Genomic DNA, 23,733 nt, shown 5'->3' with positions numbered 1-23,733 from the left:
CGTATGAAAAGATATTCATAGAAAACCAATTTTCAGGGGCCACCCTAACTTTCTTGTTTAAAAAAATCATAACTCATGAACCATAAGAGATGGAAGTTTGGTGGCTTCAGCAAAGGTGCCGCAAATTGATTGTTCTGCAACTTTATAGAACATTGCACTGATCTATCTCACATAATAAAAAAGTTCACATATTCAATTCACCAATTTTATGGACCACCCTAATCTCACTAACATAAAAAAATTGGCCAAAAAATATGAAGAAACTTTCCGCAAATCAACGATTTTAGCGCAAACATTTTTGTCTTCATATTCTAGTTTCTGTTCATGATACATCTGCGTATCGCAGTATAACACAGGCGAATGGTTCATATTCAGCAACATGTAATGACACTAAATATGGATGGTCAAAAGCTGTTGCATAAAGTGAACATTAACTTTTCACATCGCATTACGTGGGCTATTGGGGGAGATTTGTATTGTCAGGTTATTACATTTTGCGTATACATTCTTAAGGGTTGGTCATATATTATGTCGCGCTTTGGGGGTGGGGGGAGGAGGGGGTCTAAGATTTTTTGACAAGCAAAGCATTAGGTATAGAAAAAACGTCACGATAGGGGGGGGGGGGTAAATTTCTCCTCGATTTAGCGTGACATAATTAATGCATGGGCCCTAAGAAGTTTAACCATTAAAATACTATATTCCTGAAAACTTTGTTCTTGACTGTATTTTCTTAATCGGAATGTTAAGGCGTCGTCCACTGTTGTGGTGGTGTGGCATGTGCTAGCATGTCAAAACATCATGACAACATTCGTCTCACGCCACAAAACATGCACATCAGTGGGCACCTCGATTAATGTCAGACACTCACTGTCCCGCTACTGTGCCGGCGATGTGGCATGTCAAAACATCATGCTGAAACATTGCATGTGGCGAACGTCAACATGATGGGTAAAAAAGCTTGTCGAGGTTCGCCTTACGCTACATTACATCCACATGATTTTTTGACATGTTGTATGATGCCACACCGTCGCCACAACAGTGGGCGTGTCCGCAGTACGTTGTTCTAGAGTTATTCCGATTACACGAGTGAATCGCGTAAATGGAATACACGTAGCATGTGGGATTTGATTTAATTGGTTCCAAAATGGAATACCCCGTGATCCCGGCGATATAGAAAGTTACTGTCTTAGGTAAACATTTTCATATGACTAAGGTCTTTTGGATGGTGCACATTTAAGTCCAGAGTTCATTCACTAGGCGGCGTAAGTGCATATATGACATTTACTATGTACTATTTATATCTCACTTTCATGGAAAATACAGTCCTCAACAATGTTTTTTTTTTCCAGTAGACAAGCCCATTCACATGAAGAACAGGTTAGTTGCGAATGCTCCCGTTACGCGGTGCTATTGCATACACACTAAGATTTTTTTACAGGAGTCAGTATTTTTTTACTGGGTTTTTGAATTGCTGAAAAAGTCGGTAAAAATTCAAATGACCGTTATCCGTAAGGAATCAATGAAATCGACCAATTTTATTTTCTATCATTAAATGGGGTTAACAGAACTAAGTATGTGCAAGTTCAGAACAAATTTTCCCATTAATAAATTTTCCACAGGTTTTTAAACTTTTACCGAACAGTTCCGCAATTCAAAAACTCGGTAAAACCGTACTGACTCGATTAGTGTGTATGTGATATTTACTATGTGATGTATCACAAGATCCCGACTTACTAGGAAAATACAGTCTTCTGCATAGTTGGTAAGCTAACCAAGTCATTTAAAATGATGGACAATAAGTGTGGAACCTACTCACTACACGGCGCTAGTGTATGTAAGATCTTGTGCATGTATCATATTTTAAGACTTTGGCATTCTGGGAAATAACTATTCACTGTAAAGTTGTCCAAAAAATATATGAAAAGTTTTACGGAATTTTCATACGTTGTCGCAAGCGTGATTGACCACTTTTAGAGATAATCCGGACAACCTGTTTGTGGCGTCCAGGGTGCATAATTTGGCCATAATGCCAAATTCAGTCATAAAACACATAAAAAAATATGGAGCTCTAGGCCCAAGTAACATTGCAAGCTTTATAGAGGTTTTATAGCATTCTACAAGTCTAAATCATGGTCTACAGAACCTTCATAAAACCAAAATTGTTACTTGGGGGACCAGCTTCATGAATTGACCACTTTTACAGATGTTCGGAATCTCATAAAAGATCAATATGTTGCACATTTTGGCCACAAATGAATGCATAAAAAAACATTCAGCTATAGGACTGGTTTAATTAATTTACCTCTTTTACGGATTTTTCGGATCTTTCGGAGGACCAGTCTGTGATCTCCAGGGTCCATATTCAGGCCACAGTGTGAAATTATTTCTAAAAACACATCAACAAGTCTGTTAGCAAAAAACCGTGGAGCTCTAGAACCAGTTTAATGAATTGACCACTTTTACGCATGTTCCGGATCTTTCAATGGACCAGCATTAGCCCTCCAGGGTACATATTTGGGCCAAAACCCCATTTTTTTTTCTTAAAACTCATCAATGAGTGCATCCGCTAAAAACTGCGCAGCTCTAACTCCAATTTCATGAATTTACCACTTTTACGGATGTTCCGGATCGTACAGAGGACCATTCTGTGTCCCACTGGAGGACAAGTTGTACCAAAAGAAGAATAATAATTAACAATTTCCCCGAAGACACCAGAAAGTTATCTCTACATATAACTTTAAAATCAAAGTTTATCAGAGTTTTATTGACTGTATATAAATTTAGTTCCATTCATTTTAAACCAACCATGAAGTGTACTATAGTTCCATTGATTCGTGTTCATAATAAATCTAAACTAACTAACTTATCCGCGTTCCATTGCTTCGATTATTTCTTCCCTTATTCGCTCGTAAGGTACCGCAGGACGAAGGAATGTTTCTTATGTACCTAGCTGCGCTTTGCTACTTCCAGAGTTGGTGCTGTAGAAAGATGACGTTTGCGATTCCTTATGTATCATATACTTATACTTCAAATGTATCAATTATGTACTTTACCCCAACCTATCAGTAACGAAGTTTGCGAAAATGGAGGAAGTAAGTATTGGAGCAATCCAAACTGCTATTCGGAAGTTTGGTGAAGAAGGACACATCTAAATCTGGCCGTAAACCTGGACCGGTGGACCGAAAACTGGATTAGAAGATCACCCAAGCTTTCGTCAATAAAAAAATGTCTCTGTTCGAGATTTGACCAAAAAACTGAGAACATCGACGAGTAACGTCAAACGCGCCAAGGCAAGAAACAGACTGAAAACGTTCAAGAAGCAGAACAAGCAGCATCCATCAAACCATGGGCTCGGAAGCTATATGATAGCCTGCTGTGTGGAAAATTGGTGTGTGTTATCATGGACGATGAAACATACGTAAAATTTGACTACAAGACGCTTCGCGGAGACCAATATGCTGCCGTGACGATGCCAATGAGTCAATTTTTACCGAAAAATTCAGTAAGAAGGCCATGGTTTGCCAAGCGATATGTGAGTGTTGCATGTTATCAAAGCCATTTGTGACGAAGCAGACGATGAACACTGACATTTACGATCGGGAGTGTTTGAATCGGCAGTCCATGATCCGTCAACATGATGGCAAACTACTATTTTGGTTCGATTTGGTGTCAATGGACTACTCGAAAACACGGTAGCTGGTACAAAGCAAACAATGTGCATTACGTGCCAAAAGAGATGAATCCTCCGAAGATCAAAAGTTCGCTCCTTGGCATACGATTAAAGGAACTGCGGATTATCTATTTGAAAGAGAATACTATCGAGAACATATATATGCAATACAAATCTGAGTTCATTAATATAACGCTGTTTTATTCCAATAATAAACTGTGCTTATACTTTCTGAAACACCATATAGATCTAGTGCTTAGTTCTAAACCTTTCAATAGTTCAGATTACATACGCTGATATTCTCCTACGATGGCAGTTAGACCAAGAAGTATCTCTAGCAGATAGATGATTTTAATTAATTGCTTTGGATATTTTTAAAGGTTTCAGACTGATCAGTTCTTCCTGTAAAAACCTTCAACTGTTAAAAGGTTAAAATATCGTCACTTATGTATTCTTTCAGAATGGTACGGTAATTAAAAAATATTCAATAAAGCTAATTAAAGATTGCAATAAAGTCCTGCAGATATTTAGGTCTACAAAGTATTGTTTCAAAACAATAATAATCAACTTGTTCAACAACAGCGTCGTGATTACCTCTCACCCCAGCAGGCCTGGGTTCAATCCCAGTCGGTGCCGCCGGGATGTTCTGAGGCATAACATGTCTGATCACGCCTTCCTTCGGAAGAGAAGTAAAGCCGTTGGTCCCCGGTTCATGAGTTGATGGGTCGATAGGTAGGGTCCAGGTGTGGGAGCTGCCTCCCTGGCGTCGGTAGCATTGGTGCTCAGCAAGGAAAACAAGATCGACGGAAAAAAATCAAGGAAAAAAACATGTTCAAGACAGAGTTTGAAATATGAAGTCATGATCTATAGTAAAAATCTTCACACGTCTGCTTAATAGTACGTTCAGACTACAGAGTTATAACATGTTATAGCGCTATCTTGATGGTGGTTTCTGTGTTGCAATTATTTGACAACCGTTATAACATGTTATAACTCTCCAGTCTGTACAGCGTTTAAAATTCAAAAAGCCTTCGGATGTCTTCTTCAATATCTTTGTACACTCAAGTCTTTTTTAACATGGATTTTCGAAGATTTTCTTAATGAAACGTTTTTTGGATTTAACGACGAATTTTGAAATAACGCGATAAAGAGCCATAACATTTAAAATCGCAGCTAAGTGAAATGCAAAAAGAGATTGCTCCGGTATTTACTTCCTACATTCTCTTGGAAGTTGGGAAGCCATAGGTCTGAGGGGCAGCCCTACCCTTATATACACCAATGAAGAAATCATATGATTATCTCTGAACGGTGATGTTTGACCGTTGATTCCGTGTGGTGGTGGAGTCTTAAAGACATTTTTGCCTTACAATGCAGGAACCTTACCTGCTAGTCAACAGCAAGTACAGTTTTCCCGAGTAAAGTAAAGCCCTAAAATAGCTAATTTAAAATAAAATCGATTTAATCCAGAAAAGAAACGCTCCGCTGGACCACTTTGATTTGACACCTGAAAATGGAAATCACTTCCCAATGGGAGACAAATTCGTTTATCTTTTGCTGAGGATGTAACATTTCCAACAACTTACTTGGAAAGGCAATAAGCTACCGTACACGGCCACTGTGAATAACTCAAAGAGAAGTAGAAGAAGAGAGTCACTTCTACTCAGAGCTATGGCAAAATTTCTAAATACTGCAGGAACTCACCTGCAGTTTTAAGAAATGTCCCATACAACTTAGTAGAAGTTACACACTTTCTGAGTTATTCTCAGTGGCCGTGTAAGTATCATGCCATACGATAGATCTCCGTAGCGAAAAATGTACCAACTCAGCATCCATTCACAAACACACCGACTGACCGCAAAAAAACATGTTATCCTACTTCGGCATCGATGAAAATGAAAACAATCGAGAGATGCGTAGAGTACCCCTATTTTTTGACAAAAATAAATAAATATATCACAAAGACGATCCCGAAAAACAGAACGATACAACAGAGGTTTGTTTATTTACATAACCCTTTTGAGGAAACAACCTTAAAATGACATAGAGTGGGTGTTGGGAAAATCTGCTCGTTCGGAAGAAATTCTGCTGAAGAATTAACATCAGAAATAAAATTTGAATTTAGACTGGATTTCATAGCTTGAGAAAAGGCGTAATATCGTGTGCCACGTTGTCAATCATATCATCGCGTGTGACATAGGTGTAGCTCTCTCGCATGCATTTTTTTGTTTTACTGCTATGTTGTTGGCACATTTATCGCACATTTTGGTTTACGCAATTTTGATCACTTGTTGCGTTTCTTAGAGATGAACTAGCCTAAGGCTAAAAATTTCTTTAATAAAGAATTAAAAAAAAAAACTTGTTGCGTTAGTAGCGTTTTCCATTGAAAAGTAAAGCCATGTTGTAAGGTAGGGATATATTGGTTTAGACTACTTTTACGATTTTATGCAATTTTAAGCACTAAACCCACAAATTAATTTTCCGATTTTGAATTTGTGTCATAATTTCTATAATTTCAATGTGAGCTGATGAGCTGTTCAAAAGAATCGACTCCGTTTAGTGAGCTGGATGGGTTTTATCCACTCAGCCAGATGAGCTGTTTTGCCCACCTCTAATAAGAGGAGATGGTGCACAGTGAGACGGAATAAAAAAAAGTTGGACCTGGCCATTTTTGTAGAATTTTGATGTCGTCCAGCATGTTTCTTCATTTTTTGAGTGGTGAAAATTTTCGCTTGAGAGGGAGGGGGGAGGTATACAGTCAGATAAATATTCCTGAAATTCATGGAACTTCCCTTAAATTATCGGATCTAATTCTTCAATATCTTAGAACTTCCCCAAAAGTCTAGACTATCCTTGATGTATTACGTGTTTTCCTGATGTTATTCGAACTGCCCCAAAGATCTCTGAACTTCTTAAAAGTTTTCTAGACTTCCAGAAATTTTGAAGTATTTCATAAAACTTCCCACAATTTTTCTGAAATTAAATAAACTGTCATGAAATTCCCTTAATTTTCTTAAAGTTTTTTAAACTTTATTGAATCTCTAGAAACTTTCCTCAAATCTTCCCCCAATTTGTAACGGCTTTTCGATCGAACGAAGTCAGTTTTTGAAGTTTTTACTGTTCACTGAATAATTCACGTGTATTTTCGTAACCATTAGACCCCAAACTAAACTGATTTCCTTGTATCGGCGAGACGACGAATCATGGCACATAAAGAATAAGAGAAAAATAAATCTTGCTTCATCGATGATCAAATACGTTCACACAAACGATTTACTACTGACGGAATCATCGAAAGAATCTTTGTATTCGTGTGTACCATTCCGCATGGATTGCACAATGGTCCCAAAGCCGTATTTAGGAAGACAAAAATGTTTGCGCTAAAACCGTTGATTTTAGGCATATGGTGTCTGGCGGAAAGTTTCTTCATATTTTTGGCCAATTTTTTTAAGTTGGTGAAATTAGGGTGGTCCATAAAATTGGTGAATTGAAAATGTGATTTTTTTATTATGTGAGATAGACCAGTGCAATGTTCTATAAAGTTGCAGAACAATCAATTTGCGGCACCTTTGCTCAAGCCACCAAACTTCCATCTCTTATTATTCATGAGTTATGAATATCTTTTCATACGTTCATTTCTCGGAAAACAAATGTTCTAGACACTTTTAGAACTTTCAATGGCAAAAATTTTTACTGAAGCAACCAAGTTGGTATCTTTTTTATTGGAAAGTTAAAGGCGATTTTCTTCAAAAAACTGGCATTTTTCAATTGTCAATATCTCTAAAAAGAGCAAACCGACTTTAAAGTTTTCAATTCCATTTGAAAGATCATTATTTTGATCGATTTCGGTGGGAAAACTGCGAAAGCGATTTTTGATGGAAACATTTAATTTAATTTTAAAAATTCACACATTGTTTTCTCGCAAAAACTTTGTTCTAAACACTTTTAGAACTTTTGATGACGCACAGTTTTGCCAAAGCAATTAGGATGCTATTTCCTTTGTATGGAGAGTTATGGCAGTTTTTTGCATAAAAATATGAATTCTTTTTAAATTAAATTTAATGTTTTAAACAAAAATCGCTGTCGCAGTTTTTCCACCGTAAATGAACAAAATAATGATCTTTCAAATGGAATTAAAAACTCGAAAATCAGTTTGCTCCTTTTAGAGATATTGGCAATAGAAAAATGCCAGTTTTTTTGAAAACAATCGCCTTTAACTTTCCAACAAAAAAAAGATAGCAACTTGTTTGCTTCAGCAAAAATATTTGCCATTGAAAGTTCTAAAAGTGTCTTGAACATTTGTTTTCCGAGAAATGAACGTATGAAAAGATATTCATAGAAAACCAATTTTCAGGGGCCACCCTAACTTTCTTGTTTAAAAAAATCATAACTCATGAACCATAAGAGATGGAAGTTTGGTGGCTTCAGCAAAGGTGCCGCAAATTGATTGTTCTGCAACTTTATAGAACATTGCACTGATCTATCTCACATAATAAAAAAGTTCACATATTCAATTCACCAATTTTATGGACCACCCTAATCTCACTAACATAAAAAAATTGGCCAAAAAATATGAAGAAACTTTCCGCAAATCAACGATTTTAGCGCAAACATTTTTGTCTTCATATTCTAGTTTCTGTTCATGATACATCTGCGTATCGCAGTATAACACAGGCGAATGGTTCATATTCAGCAACATGTAATGACACTAAATATGGATGGTCAAAAGCTGTTGCATAAAGTGAACATTAACTTTTCACATCGCATTACGTGGGCTATTGGGGGAGATTTGTATTGTCAGGTTATTACATTTTGCGTATACATTCTTAAGGGTTGGTCATATATTATGTCGCGCTTTGGGGGTGGGGGGAGGAGGGGGTCTAAGATTTTTTGACAAGCAAAGCATTAGGTATAGAAAAAACGTCACGATAGGGGGGGGGGGGTAAATTTCTCCTCGATTTAGCGTGACATAATTAATGCATGGGCCCTAAGAAGTTTAACCATTAAAATACTATATTCCTGAAAACTTTGTTCTTGACTGTATTTTCTTAATCGGAATGTTAAGGCGTCGTCCACTGTTGTGGTGGTGTGGCATGTGCTAGCATGTCAAAACATCATGACAACATTCGTCTCACGCCACAAAACATGCACATCAGTGGGCACCTCGATTAATGTCAGACACTCACTGTCCCGCTACTGTGCCGGCGATGTGGCATGTCAAAACATCATGCTGAAACATTGCATGTGGCGAACGTCAACATGATGGGTAAAAAAGCTTGTCGAGGTTCGCCTTACGCTACATTACATCCACATGATTTTTTGACATGTTGTATGATGCCACACCGTCGCCACAACAGTGGGCGTGTCCGCAGTACGTTGTTCTAGAGTTATTCCGATTACACGAGTGAATCGCGTAAATGGAATACACGTAGCATGTGGGATTTGATTTAATTGGTTCCAAAATGGAATACCCCGTGATCCCGGCGATATAGAAAGTTACTGTCTTAGGTAAACATTTTCATATGACTAAGGTCTTTTGGATGGTGCACATTTAAGTCCAGAGTTCATTCACTAGGCGGCGTAAGTGCATATATGACATTTACTATGTACTATTTATATCTCACTTTCATGGAAAATACAGTCCTCAACAATGTTTTTTTTTTCCAGTAGACAAGCCCATTCACATGAAGAACAGGTTAGTTGCGAATGCTCCCGTTACGCGGTGCTATTGCATACACACTAAGATTTTTTTACAGGAGTCAGTATTTTTTTACTGGGTTTTTGAATTGCTGAAAAAGTCGGTAAAAATTCAAATGACCGTTATCCGTAAGGAATCAATGAAATCGACCAATTTTATTTTCTATCATTAAATGGGGTTAACAGAACTAAGTATGTGCAAGTTCAGAACAAATTTTCCCATTAATAAATTTTCCACAGGTTTTTAAACTTTTACCGAACAGTTCCGCAATTCAAAAACTCGGTAAAACCGTACTGACTCGATTAGTGTGTATGTGATATTTACTATGTGATGTATCACAAGATCCCGACTTACTAGGAAAATACAGTCTTCTGCATAGTTGGTAAGCTAACCAAGTCATTTAAAATGATGGACAATAAGTGTGGAACCTACTCACTACACGGCGCTAGTGTATGTAAGATCTTGTGCATGTATCATATTTTAAGACTTTGGCATTCTGGGAAATAACTATTCACTGTAAAGTTGTCCAAAAAATATATGAAAAGTTTTACGGAATTTTCATACGTTGTCGCAAGCGTGATTGACCACTTTTAGAGATAATCCGGACAACCTGTTTGTGGCGTCCAGGGTGCATAATTTGGCCATAATGCCAAATTCAGTCATAAAACACATAAAAAAATATGGAGCTCTAGGCCCAAGTAACATTGCAAGCTTTATAGAGGTTTTATAGCATTCTACAAGTCTAAATCATGGTCTACAGAACCTTCATAAAACCAAAATTGTTACTTGGGGGACCAGCTTCATGAATTGACCACTTTTACAGATGTTCGGAATCTCATAAAAGATCAATATGTTGCACATTTTGGCCACAAATGAATGCATAAAAAAACATTCAGCTATAGGACTGGTTTAATTAATTTACCTCTTTTACGGATTTTTCGGATCTTTCGGAGGACCAGTCTGTGATCTCCAGGGTCCATATTCAGGCCACAGTGTGAAATTATTTCTAAAAACACATCAACAAGTCTGTTAGCAAAAAACCGTGGAGCTCTAGAACCAGTTTAATGAATTGACCACTTTTACGCATGTTCCGGATCTTTCAATGGACCAGCATTAGCCCTCCAGGGTACATATTTGGGCCAAAACCCCATTTTTTTTTCTTAAAACTCATCAATGAGTGCATCCGCTAAAAACTGCGCAGCTCTAACTCCAATTTCATGAATTTACCACTTTTACGGATGTTCCGGATCGTACAGAGGACCATTCTGTGTCCCACTGGAGGACAAGTTGTACCAAAAGAAGAATAATAATTAACAATTTCCCCGAAGACACCAGAAAGTTATCTCTACATATAACTTTAAAATCAAAGTTTATCAGAGTTTTATTGACTGTATATAAATTTAGTTCCATTCATTTTAAACCAACCATGAAGTGTACTATAGTTCCATTGATTCGTGTTCATAATAAATCTAAACTAACTAACTTATCCGCGTTCCATTGCTTCGATTATTTCTTCCCTTATTCGCTCGTAAGGTACCGCAGGACGAAGGAATGTTTCTTATGTACCTAGCTGCGCTTTGCTACTTCCAGAGTTGGTGCTGTAGAAAGATGACGTTTGCGATTCCTTATGTATCATACACTGCTTTGTATTTATCTGTGAGGTAGGGTAGAGAACTACTTCGGCCTAATCGCCCATTTTGGGCCTATCGAGCGGAAAACTCCAAATAAATCCATGATTTCAGAGTTAACAAGTCAATTATGCGTTTGGTACTATACTTTAGTTAATAAGCTACCGAACGAAGTCAATGAGAATGCGTGGATGAAGGTTTGCACCCATTATTCCCAAAAACAAAAGAAGCGCTCCGACCGAATCATGTTTTATCTTCATCCGATAGGCCGAAGTGAATTCATTGGTGTTTCAATGCGTTAGGCCGAGTTTAGAATCCGTAGGCCGAGTTTGGCGTCAAGAAGCAGTGTTAGACTTTTGACAATATCTCAACGATCGGTTTCTCTTTATCAAATCTTACAGTACGTACGGAAAGGTAAATAAATTTGGAAGCCATCAGTAATAATAACACTTCGTTTGGTGCTAAACTGCGCTAGATTAAGAAAGACAAAGTGCGGGTTGTGCTTAATAGGCCGGAAATGGGGTAGTTAACCCTAGATACAAAGATAAGATATGTGCAGTTCAAAGTTGTATACAATCGTTGAACGCGTCATTCGGAGAACTGTTGTGATCGTTTTCTTTTTTTTTGTATTCAACCATCGTTCTTCGTTTCGTTCAATCATTTGGTGCTACACAACTGAATACTCTTATTGGGCAAAGGTGTCTGACACTTCACTCATTTGTGAATATCTATTCATGAACAGTTACGAACCTGACATACGGTAGTTCAATGGCATGTTGACATATTTCCAAACACTGGAACGAAGTTTTCAGTGCATCCCTGAAGTTCCCTAAATTTTCTAATGATCCAGCAAATATATTGTTTTTTAAACCACTTCCCTATAGGTCCCGCAATGTCCCAGAAGTTTTCGGAACATTCCTTAAATTTTAGGAATATTCCATAATTATTCAGAACTCCTTGAAAGTTTCTGCAATTTCCCTAAAGTTTATGAGACTGCTCCGAAGTTCTCTGATCGTCCTCGAAAAACTAGGAACTCTCCAGAATTTAATGAAACTTCATAAAAATCTATGATATCCTTAGAAGTTCTCTGAACCTTCTTTCGGAGATTTCAGAACTTTTAAAAATCTATTTCATTTTCCTTGAAATTAATGGAACTGTCTCTGATGTTTTCTGATCTAAGCTGTTGTCCCCAAATTTTTTTTTTATTTCTCGAATCTGCCACACAGAATTTCCCCTAAAATGATCTCACATTTTCCTTCCTGCCCTAATGTTCTTCGATCTGTCCTGATTTTCTTGGAGCTTTCTTGAAATTTTCTCCAATTTCCTGAAGATATTGATTCTTCTTCTTCCTATTCTTCTTCTTATTATTATTCTTCTTCAAAGATTTTACGCTTCTGTCGCGAGCGTTTTTCCAGCTCTCAACTTAGTGTTCTAGAGGCACTTCCACTGCAATTAATTGAGGGCTTTTTATGCCAGCGAATGCATGAATTCGTATATTGTGTGGCAAGAAGTCGAGAAAATGTCCAACCCGAAAGATGTCCTTGAGCAGACCGCGAATCGAACCCACCGCCTTCGGCTTGGTAATACCGTGTCTTCACTGACTAGATCTGAGGCCCCTGAAGTTCATGGTACCGTCCTGGAATAAATAAAACTGTTCTGAAATCATTTAAACATCACTGTAGCTCTCTGGACTACTGTGAAGTTTGCGTAAAATTAATGTTATTATCTTTAGCAATTTGGAGTTGTCTGGACTATCCTAAAATTTCCAGAACTCCTTTCAAAATATTGCCGAAGTTAATGAAACTGTCTTGAATTTATCAGAACTTACCCTTACAGATCATTAAGCTTACCAAAAAGCCTGAACTTTCCTGATGTTCCTGGAACATCCGTGCCCTTAGAATCTCTGTAAATTCCTAATGATCTCAAGACCTAGATTCTCTAAGTTAGCTGGAACTTCCTCAAAGTTTCAAAAATATTCCTCAAGGTCTCCCTTCTCTGAGGTGCTTTTGATTTCCCTGAAGTTCACTGGATATTTATCTCTGAAGTTCTCAGACTTAAAAGATCCTGCAGTTTTATTGATGTTAAAGGAACTGCACTTCCTGGAAGTTTCCATAACTTTCAGCTAGAAATCTACGTTCCACTTTCAGCTAGATAAAAACATTTAACTCCGAAAGAACTGCGCATGTTTAAACGAAAAATAAATTAGCAATGAAAGAACGTAGGCTAAAAATTCCTCAGGTGAAATTGATTGTATATGCATTAGACTGATGCAAAATTTGAAATTTTTGCTCCACAGTGCTCAAACGGTTCCAAATTGGGCCCTGATTAGCCTTCCAAAATTTGAACTCATTTAGTGAGAAACTGACTTGGCACAAACCATTTGAAGTTTATATGGGAATTACTATGGAGAAACCATAATTTCAGTTTATATCTATCTCAAAATTCACCAGTTCACTCTACTTTAGAAAATGATAGCTGAACTTGTTGAAAACCACTTTTCGATCAAACGTAAGGAACAAAAATTATTAATGATTCAAGTCCCTGATGTCTTATGATTATGCTCAATCAACTGTTCAGCAGGCAACATTGGTGTTTATGGCGCGTAGAATAGAGGACAAAAATCATGGCTACTATGTCACATTGCAGAATACAGTGTTGCCCACAAAACAGTTGCTTAATCTTGCCATAAGATTATCAATCTCTTAAACAATTAATAACTATTTAATTTGACTTTTGGCTGAAAAACGATGTTCTGCAAAGTTGTAGCTGTTAAAAATTACCATAAGAATAGCAATAGAATTTGTTAACAGTACAATATGTAAATAGCTAGAAGACAAAGAACAAAAAGTTTTGTTTTCCCATAGTAATTTCCATGTAAACCTCAAATAGTTTGTGCCAAGTCAGTTTCTCACTAGTAGCGAATTCGTTCATTATTCAGTTCCAACCTGGATCGGGTATCAGGATTGGGTTTGCTTGTTTTCTGACAAACGTCAGTTTGCTCGTTTGTTTTTAAAACCTAGCTCAGGTTGAGGTTCGCACTGACAAAAAGTTCGGTTTCGCACTGGGTTGGAACTGATTCCAACCCCGATAATAAACGAATTCGCTATAAATGAGTTCAAGTTTTGCGAGGCTAACCAGGGCCCAATTTGGAACCGGTCGAGCACTGTGGAGCAAAAATTTCAAATTTTGCATCAGTCTAATATGCATGGTCTCGATTTTTTTTCATTGTTAAATCAGAAACTTTCATAGTTTTCTATGTCAGCCATTCCATAGCAAAACGATATAGTGGTTCTCAGAATTTCAGAAGAATTTGTAGTTGTGTTCCTTATCACAGAATATTAAAGTCGTATTTTTTAATGTTGTTATTATGGTGACCATTTCCATGTTAGGGTGGTCCAGAAAAACCAATTTTTTTCAAAAATAACTTTTTCCAAAAATTTCTAACCTTTGAACCACTGAGACGATTTCAAAGATCAAAATATCAAATGAAAGGTAATTTCAAAATCCATTTTTTTTTTATGGTTTTCATGGTTTGTAAACAGAGGGCGCAACATGTTTTTTACCCTTCTTACAAAGAAGGGTATAGATATCACTTGAAAAACCGACTATCGATCCGAGGCCCGGAGGGCCGAGTGTCAAATACCATTCGACTCAGCTCGACGAGATCGGAACATGTTTGTGTGTGTGTGTGTGTGTGTGTGTGTGTGTGTGTGTGTGTGTGTGTGTGTGTGTGTGTGTGTGTGTGTGTGTGTGTGTGTGTGTGTATGTGTGTATGTGTGTATGTGTGTATGTGTGTATGTGTGTATGTGTGTATGTGTGTGTGTATGTAACGAAATGAATGCGCTCACGTTTCTCAGCAACCGCTCAAGCGATTTGGACAAACTCGGCGCCAAATGATAGGTCTTGGGGTCCCATTAAACGCTATTGAACGGTTTTGGAATCGGTGAACCGGTTCCGGAGATATGGCCGGAATACGATCCGGTGAATGTGGGCATTCACGCTGGATTTAACGGAAAACGTATCAAAACCATCATGCGACACATCAAATTACTACAGAATTCAAACATAAGATCAATGCAAGTCGTGTTAAGTGTTCCAGACCACATTGGACACACTTGGACATGTTCCGGGTACCCCGGGGAAGTTGCTTGAATATGAATTGAATTAAAACCCATTAAATCACATTAAAATACGATGCTAAGGTGATTGGTAGCCTCTCCAAATAGACTACACCCGGATATATTTCGGGTACCCCCAGGCAGTGGCGTAGCGTCACTGGATGACACGGGGGTGGGGGGCTTGGTCACTGATAATGACAATAAAATAAATAAACTTGAATAAGTAAGAAGGGTCTGATCACACCATAGGTGGATAAATTCGGGTTTTTTTATATTTTCCTTGAAAATTTTGGATTTTTGAAGTTATCAAGACTTGGGTTTTCACTCAATACTCCTATGCGGCTAGACTACCATGCGTCTTCATTGATTTATAGCGACTGTAACATGGTCACGACGCATGGTAGTCTAGTCGCATGGAAGTATTGAGTGAAAACCCAAAACTTGATAAATTAAAAAAAAGTAGAAGGGGCTGTGCCTAGGGGCACGAACGGAAGCTTGACGTAGGAACGCTAGTGGACGGAATAAATGTGAAGAGCATTTAGTTCTTTTAATTGATCAATTATCTATTGTCTCAACTCTTTCCGTTTTGAATTGTAAGCGTACCAAATTTGTAGTAATCTTTTTCAAATAGAAAGTTGATTAAGAGAATCAATCAAAATCACTTGCACCCCTGCTTCCAAGTTTGGTTACAAGATTACAACTCTGGAGAGCATTTTGTGTGGTCGTTGGGGGCTTGTGGTTCTGAATATGGACAAGCAAGCACAGATAAATTCTATTCCAACTCTTTACTGATGTAAGCTTGATGGCCCTGAAAAGGCCCGTTTTATTGAAGAGGACATCCATGGCCACTTACGCTTGGCGTGTTTAGTGTAGGTGACAGCATCACGGACCTCATTTTCCAGGAACACCTTCAGCACACCTCGTAGATCAGACCGGAGATACGTTTGACACCACCACGGCGAGCCAGACGACCGATGGCGGTTATCTCGAAGAACTTTGCAATGACGCTTGGCGCCTCCTTTATCAGAACTTTTCCTCCTTTGCCACGACAAGTCAATTGTTGCTTGTTATGTGTGAATGAGTGGACTAGCCACCACCTTCCTACTGCTACTATTGCTGTTCACCACGCCGTCCGAAGCAAAAATGAGCTAATGCCATACAGCAGCGCTCTTTTATATCTTTTCAGGTTAAAGCGGAATGATGTGCAACCAAGTGGTATAAAAGCTACAAAGACTCCTCCCATTATGAGTAGTTTGCTATAAAGAAGCGACACTGGCTCTCTTCCTTTTGTGTACACGGCGAATGATAACGACCCAAATTTGAGTTTAGTTCACTCATAATCGCCAAAGGTGCAGGAACTCAGCGATGAGTAAATTTGTCTTATGGTTTCCTGTGGAAAACCTAAAAAATCTGCCAGAAAATGAGGAAATAGACGAAAATTTTATTCAGTCTCGGAGTAGTACCAATAGACTGAGTGAATCCAATCTCTCTGAAATTGGGGAATTTTTCCCTGGAAAATCATGGAAAAACCTGGGAAAACATGAGGCAAATTTACTCATCACTGAGGTTCCTGCACTTTATTTCTTATTTCTGAGATAACTAAACTCAAATTTGGGTCGTTCTCATTCGCCGTGATATCACCTTGAAAAATATCGGCGCCGGTGGTTAGCGTGATTACCTCTCACCCCAGCAGGTCTGGGACCAATCTCAGTCGGTGCCACCGGCATGTTCTAAGGCATAACATCTCTGATCACGCCTTTCTTCGGGAAGTAAAGCCGTTGGTCCCCGGTTGAGTTGATGGGTCGATTGTTAGGGTCCAGGTGTGAGAGCTGCCTCCCTGGCGTCGGTAGCATTGAAGCTCAGTACGGAAAACAAATCTCGCGTCACTTTTCAATAGGTCCTATCTACATTGATCGATTCTCTTCATTGACACTCTCTTTCGAAAATAACTCGGCTTCACTAATGTTTCCTGCCGTCTTCGTCGAATTAGATGCTAGATTGTTGCTTCTTTGGAGGCTCGGAGGCGAATGCCACTTTGACTTGTTTCGTCTACTTACTACTCTCTGACGACTGTACTGGGGAAGCAGCATATGCATGTGGGTAATTGATGGATTTGTTAGTTAATTCGACGCTTTTGGAAAATGCTGGATATTTGCCAGTTTTTCAATAGTTTCTTGTTGAAAATCAACATTCGAAAGCATTGTTATCGATGCGTAACCATATTTCTGATCGATTGGTGATAAAATTATTGAAATTGGACCAGGGGCAGCTGAGTTATTAACGTTGAAAATCTTTCTTAATTTGTTACATGTTCCATTTTCGGTTTTCACAAAGTGTACCCCCATATAGAAATCATAGTCGTAGTCCTACGTCAAAATATCTCAAAAACTAACAAAAAAACACATCGCTGATTTTTGCATCTGTTGTGAAAAAAAAGCCTTAATTTTCAAGGAAAAATATAAAAACAAATTGCGCCCTATGTCTACAAACCATGAAAACCATAAAAAAAACATATACAATCAATGTTTTTCAATACAAAATCCCAATATAAAAAACTCATTTTTGAAAAGATCGATGTTTTGAACCAACCTAACATTGATCAGCGTGAAATGGTCACCCTAATGACTAAATAAAAAATGCGGGTCTAATATTTTGCGATAACAAAAGTATCAATTTTTATGAAATTCTGAGCACCCCAATATTGTTTTGCTATGGAATGGTTGTACAATTAGGATCAAGTACGCGATCCACTTTTTTTTTCTTGAAATCAGATCTGAAAGTTTTTTTTAATACTTTGAATGATGAGAACTCAGAACCTTGGATATGATTTAAAGTTCAACTATGTATAATATGGGTATGATTTAACTGTCCGAACTAGAGATCTGAAAAAATTCTATCAGCCCCAGATTGTTTCAAAGAACATTCAGAAATCAATCTAACACTTTTTATTTTATGTTTAGTCTAGTGACTCATTTGGCTTAATGGCACTTACACCAAATTGACAAGCTCTGCAAATGCTCCGAGAACTTTACGATAAAGGCAAGCGTAAAACTCCAGCAGGGACGCAATGGCCAAAAAAGACGATCTAAGACATTTAAACGGTACTCACCTGTGACGGCTTCCACGATCGCGTGCACATGCTGCCTCAGCCCGTCTATCCGGTGGTCCTCCCCGTGCCAGGGAGCCGTAATCTGCGTCAGAACCGACACTGCCTCCCGGAATTCAGGCTCACTCCGCTCGTGGGACTTCTGATCGGCCAGAATATCCCGCAGAATCTCCACCCCGTCCGCCTTCTCCAGCTGCCTTATCGTTTCCGTCGTCGAACACACCGTTGCCAGAGCTCTCAAAGTCAACGCCCTGATCGACGAAAACTTGCACTCAATGCACACGATCAACAGTGCCCGGACCGTCCCATTCGAGATGAAGGCATCGTTCAGCGAAGCCAACCCTTGGAAGTCCAAATTGGACAGCATCGAAACGTAGCTCAGATTCGACCGCAGAATCAAATCACACTTGGAGTCCTCGATCGTGTCGACGATCACCTTGACCAAATTTTTGAAAATCAACCGAATAGTAATCAGGAAGTACCGCTTGATGATCTGGACTTCCTCTTCCACCGATCGGTAGTCGAAATCCTCCCCATTGGCTGCCGCAATCCTCAGATCCGTCGTCATATCGACCAGCGATTGACTGTTCTCCTGGAACTTTTTCAGATCCGCCCGCTCCGTCGAATCCTTCCCGAAGTAGTCGTTTGATTTCTGCTTCTGAATGAATTCATAAATGTTGGCAGCCAGGCTCTGCACCAACGGTGCCGCTTTTTGGTAGATCTCCTTCTCGTCGTCTTCGTCTTCTTCCTCCTGTTGCTGTTGGTAGCGTTTGATTGAGGCGAACACTTTTTCGACCTTCTCGAATTCTCCCTGCAGGGAAATGACCTTGGACTGAAGATGGCGGATCAGTTTCACCGCGGTTGCCGAAGTCATCTTGATGTTCCGAGTGGCTTCCACGCTGATCGATTTAGTCTGCAGGATGGACATGACTTCACTTTGGTAGGAAAACCTGAGTCCGTCGAGCCACGATTGGACGGCGGGGGTGTGCCCATTGAGCAGAGGGTTGTCGTACTCGGTGAAGGTCTGTTCGGCTTTGGAGGAGAGACGATGGTTGGGGTCTGGGTCAGGTTCTTCGTAGAAGTTGTCGATCAGCTTGGTGGGACGTAGCTTGGTGGGACTGCGTTGCGTTCGAGTCGGAGTTGGGGGGAGTGAGCGGTAGAACTTTGGCGGGTACATGATGGGAGTTGAGGTCCCGTTCGGGTAGAGTTCAGCGTAGGAGGGGAGTTCTTTGTCCCGGGTGGGAATATTTTCGCCGCATTTCGAGCGGAGATTGTTGTTGCGGTCGGGTGAAACGTACCCAAGGAATACGGTTTCGTTGTTGTAGGATGGGGGTGATTTGAGGATGCTTTTTGGAGTTTTCAACGCCGACAGACTGACGTCCTGCGCTAGAGTTTGGTTAAGGATGCTCGTTAGCTCACTGCTATCCAGCGAGATCATCTCCTCTTCGGAGTCTCGCAACTGGTGGTTGAGGTTTCGCTTGACTCGACTGCATTTGGTTATTACTCGACCACGCTTGAGGGAACTTCCACTGCTTCGAGTGGGACAGTGGCAAGATGACGACAGCGATGAAGGTCCCGTCGACGATGGGCAACCATCTTCTTCGGTGGTATTGAACTTCCCGCTCAGTTGACTACCGTCGAGGGGCGATGTATTATCAAAGTTGAGGCTATCTATTTTGGACACCAGGTCCTCGCATGGATCTGCGGGAGAAAGCGTTGGCGAGTGGGGTTCACTGTACGATATTCGTCGTGCGGTAATTTCATCGCGAGCTATCTCCGGCGCAGGTCGTCGAATTACGGTCGGTGGGGTGGACACTTCACTGGAGATGGAAGGCGATCGCTGGAAGAGCTGCTCGTTGATGGTTCTCTTTGGTGTCAATTTGTCCGGTGAGGATTCATTGAAATTCTTACTATTTGAGCTGGTATTGCTATTTATCGATGGCATGTTTGGTGAGAGTTCTGTGTCCGAAAATCCAGAGTCCTGTGGTCGAATAATAACCATTTAAGAATCGATGCTAAAGCGTGGGATGCGTAACAAAAACTCACCTGACTTTTGTGACTAGCCGGGCTGCCCTGACGGTTGGCCTCATTCCAAACTGTGCTGCCACTCCTGGCAGATCCGCTACTGTTGGTGCTACCGGCACTGGTGTTCACATTGCCATTGATTTGCTTTTCGGGCGTCGTCTGCACCAGCAGTTCCTCTTCCTCCTCCAAATCCTGAAAACTGCTCGGCTGCGAAGGCCTCAGTGACGAAGGCTGCCGCCCCTGCAGTTGATTGTAGTGAAAATAATATCCACTACCCATGGCGAGGGCATCCCCGTAGAAGGGATTATCTGGCACACTGTTACCGTTGCCATACCAAACTCGACTCTGGGAGCGTTGAAAGTTCGAACGTGACATCTGAAAGGAGAAGAAAAATTCGATCAACAGACGTATGGGCATCCATTTCACGGTCAGCAAACAAGTGCCCTGCGGTATAATCAATCATGGAACACTTGAAACCAGGCTACCAAGCAGAGGGGGGGGGAGGAGGGGAGCCTGGAGAAGGTAATCCGGTAAGCCGAGGCAATCCAGAAGACCACCACCAACCGTTGCAGGAAGGCGCAAATCTGGTTAAGGGTATCGAATTTCCACCGCACTTGCTAATGACATACATCCGTATCGATTTGTCGTCTGAAGGAACGAAGGAAGGAATATGTGGGTAGGTATATGTAAAGTGAAACAACAACACATGATACAAAATCAATAAAATTAATCACCATTCAATCGGAGCCAGGATTACAATCAACGCTGGATTGGATGCTGCTGGGGGGGAGGGGGTGGATGCGTTCCAGCTTATTGATGTTGGCAGGTTCGTGACCATGCAAGATGGTAGTATGTAGATTAGTTAAAAAGGATCACTGGTGGAGTTAGGTGGGGCAAACACATGTTTTATGGATTCATATGGCATGGCTGGTCGTGGGTATATGGGGCCTCTCTTAGCTCAGTCGGTAAAGGCGCAGCTACAAAGCAAGACCATGCTGGAGGTGACTGGGTTCGATTCCCGGTTCGGTCTAGGAATATTTCGGGTTTGAAAATTTCTCGACTTCCCTGGGCATAGAAGTATGATTGGACTTGCCCCACAATTATACCAATGCAAAAATGGTACAGGCATCAAAAGTTCTCAATTAATAACTGTGGAAGTGCATCTAGAACACTAAGTTGAGAGCACGCAATAAGCTAATATGCAATATGCAATAAGCTTGAAATGCGAAGAAGAATAAGAAGAAGAAGGTAGTGGGTATGTGATGTAATAGTAGTGACTTTAGTGACTAAAATAATTAAAATAGTTGCCAAATAGAGACAGTAGAAAAATGGCCAATAGTGACATTTATTGATCGGAAAGGTATGGTCCCAATCAGTGGACAACAATGCCTTAGCCTGATTGGTAAGGTCAGTAAGAAAAGATTGTCAGTTGGATGTTTTGATCATCTTTACCATCTTCGAGATAATTGGGTTTAAACACTAGTTTTTCAACGAACTAACAAAAATGGTGGACACGTGACCTCAGACCTTAATACAACATAACATACCATAACATAACAAACATATAGGGGAAATGGCTCTAATGTCAGCCTATCAATTTTATCTAGATGAACGCGTCATTGGGACGGTACTAATGGATATTTAGTAAAATTAGTCGATTTATGTATGGGCCCACATTAGGGGCATTTAGGCCGACATTACATCCATTTCCCCTATGTAAATAGTTTCAGGTTACAATTATTTACAACTCAACAAAATATAAACAAATTTTTCAAATAAATATGATGAGTGGCCAAAAATAATATGGATATGATTTAACCGCCTGAACTAGAGATCTGAAAGAACTCTAACAGTCCTAGATAGTTTCAAATAACAGTCAGAGATCAATCTATCACTATTTTTGTTTTTGGTCTAGTGACTCATTCGGCTTTATGGCATTCGGCCCAATAATTCATTCGGCCTACTAGCATTCGGATTAATGGCATGTGGCTAAATGTCATTCGGTCTACTGGCATTCAGCCTACTGGTATTCGGCCTACTGGCATTAGACCTAGCAGCATTCGGCCTACTGTCCTAACACCTAATTAACTCAATCTGCAAATTCCAGACCAACAATTGAAAACGCCTCAACTCCATTTTGTAAACAAACCTTAGTTAGGCCATTTTCTCGTGAACCGAAACCTACATTCACAAATCTAAAACACAATCGGGTAGAGGAGCATTTCCCCTACCTGTTCATTTGGTTGGTTTGCGTTGGCGGTCCTCGGTTCGCGACAAAATGGCCTTACAAGGTTTGTTTACAAAATGGAGTTGAGGCCTTTTCAACAAAATAAGTTCCGATTTTTGGCATAATTTTGCCCACTGTGCGTCAGAGCAGATAGCCTAGTCAGTAAAGGTACAGCACTACCAAGATAGAGGCAGCGGGTTCGATTCCCGATCCGATCAAGGAAATCTTTTGAGATGGAAATAAGAATGCAAGATAGAAAAACAAAGGTGTCTAGATGACCATTAAATTTTTTGTGATCAGTGCTGCAAAGTCTCGACACTACATGGTGATATTGACAATTCCGGAGAACTTCAAGATTAGGGCGTAATTGCTTTTGTAAACAAACCGATCAATCACTGATTTCTCGCGAATTAAAGCTCAATCTAAAAAACAAACACCACAAACAGGTAGAGGAATGATTCCTCCATCATTTGGTATAGTTTGTTTGCAAGATTGAGCAAGAAATCAGCGATTCACGTGTTTGTTTACTAAAGAAATTACGCCAAAATCTCAAAGTTCTCCGGAATTCTAACTCTCTAACAGCTAACAGTCATTGTCAAGGCAAACCATGTCAATTGTCAATGACAATGCTGTCAGCGACGAACATTCGTACATTTTTCTATTATCTAAATTTTTGCAACAAAATTAAATGACTTAAGTAACACAATTACATGTAGCCGTTAAAGTGAACAAGCATCTACGTCCTGAACTGCTTAGATAACAATAATGTGACACAGAATGCATGAAAATACACTTTTTGCTACAAGGTGAATCTTTGTCATTGACGAAAAAATGAATGAGATTTTGACGAAGGTTTGCTTGAGGATCAAGTCTGTCAGTGACTATGTGAATTTTTTTTTGTCAAGACGTGAAAGTCTGTCAATGACAATGACAAATCTCAGCACTGGTTGTGATTTTTAAACTTTGGACCTCAAACAGCAGTAAAAAGAAGTTCAATATTTTGGCTCAGTTTTGCTCACTGTGCACTGTTGGAGTTCCTTAAAAACTGGTTATTCTAATGTCAAAAATCACAACCAACCGATTGGTGATAATTTCTTCGAAGGCAGATGATGGGAAGTAGCCTATTTTGCCCCTTACCCCCTAGATTGTACGGCGATTTCCTCTGATCCATGGTAAATGTTGGAAAAATAGGGCACCTTAGACCACTTCCTGTCATCTTCGCACGATGAAATTATCACCGATCGATTTGTTTTTTACATAAGAA

At 39.7% G+C, this 23,733-nt stretch overlaps 1 protein-coding gene across 1 annotated transcript in view; it reads right to left on the bottom strand.

The window, feature by feature from the left end:
• The window catches only part of LOC135715152 (uncharacterized), an 80,367-nt gene that overhangs the window by 22,076 nt on the left and 34,558 nt on the right, over positions 1–23,733 (bottom strand). The window contains exons 2-3 of the mRNA XM_065238551.1: positions 20,264–20,617; positions 18,221–20,198 (exon numbers count right to left, since the gene is read on the bottom strand). Coding sequence (XP_065094623.1) covers positions 18,221–20,198; positions 20,264–20,617 — 2,332 coding nt within the window. The remainder of the gene's footprint in view (positions 1–18,220; positions 20,199–20,263; positions 20,618–23,733) is intronic.

Source organism: Ochlerotatus camptorhynchus, unplaced genomic scaffold (genome assembly GCF_037179485.1).
Source record: "Ochlerotatus camptorhynchus isolate MF236.1 unplaced genomic scaffold, CSIRO-AGI_Acam_v1.1 ptg000824l, whole genome shotgun sequence".
NCBI lineage: Eukaryota > Metazoa > Arthropoda > Insecta > Diptera > Culicidae > Ochlerotatus > Ochlerotatus camptorhynchus.
The sequence above is the reverse complement of the archived record's forward strand: the minus strand, read 5'-3'. Positions and strand labels throughout refer to the sequence as shown.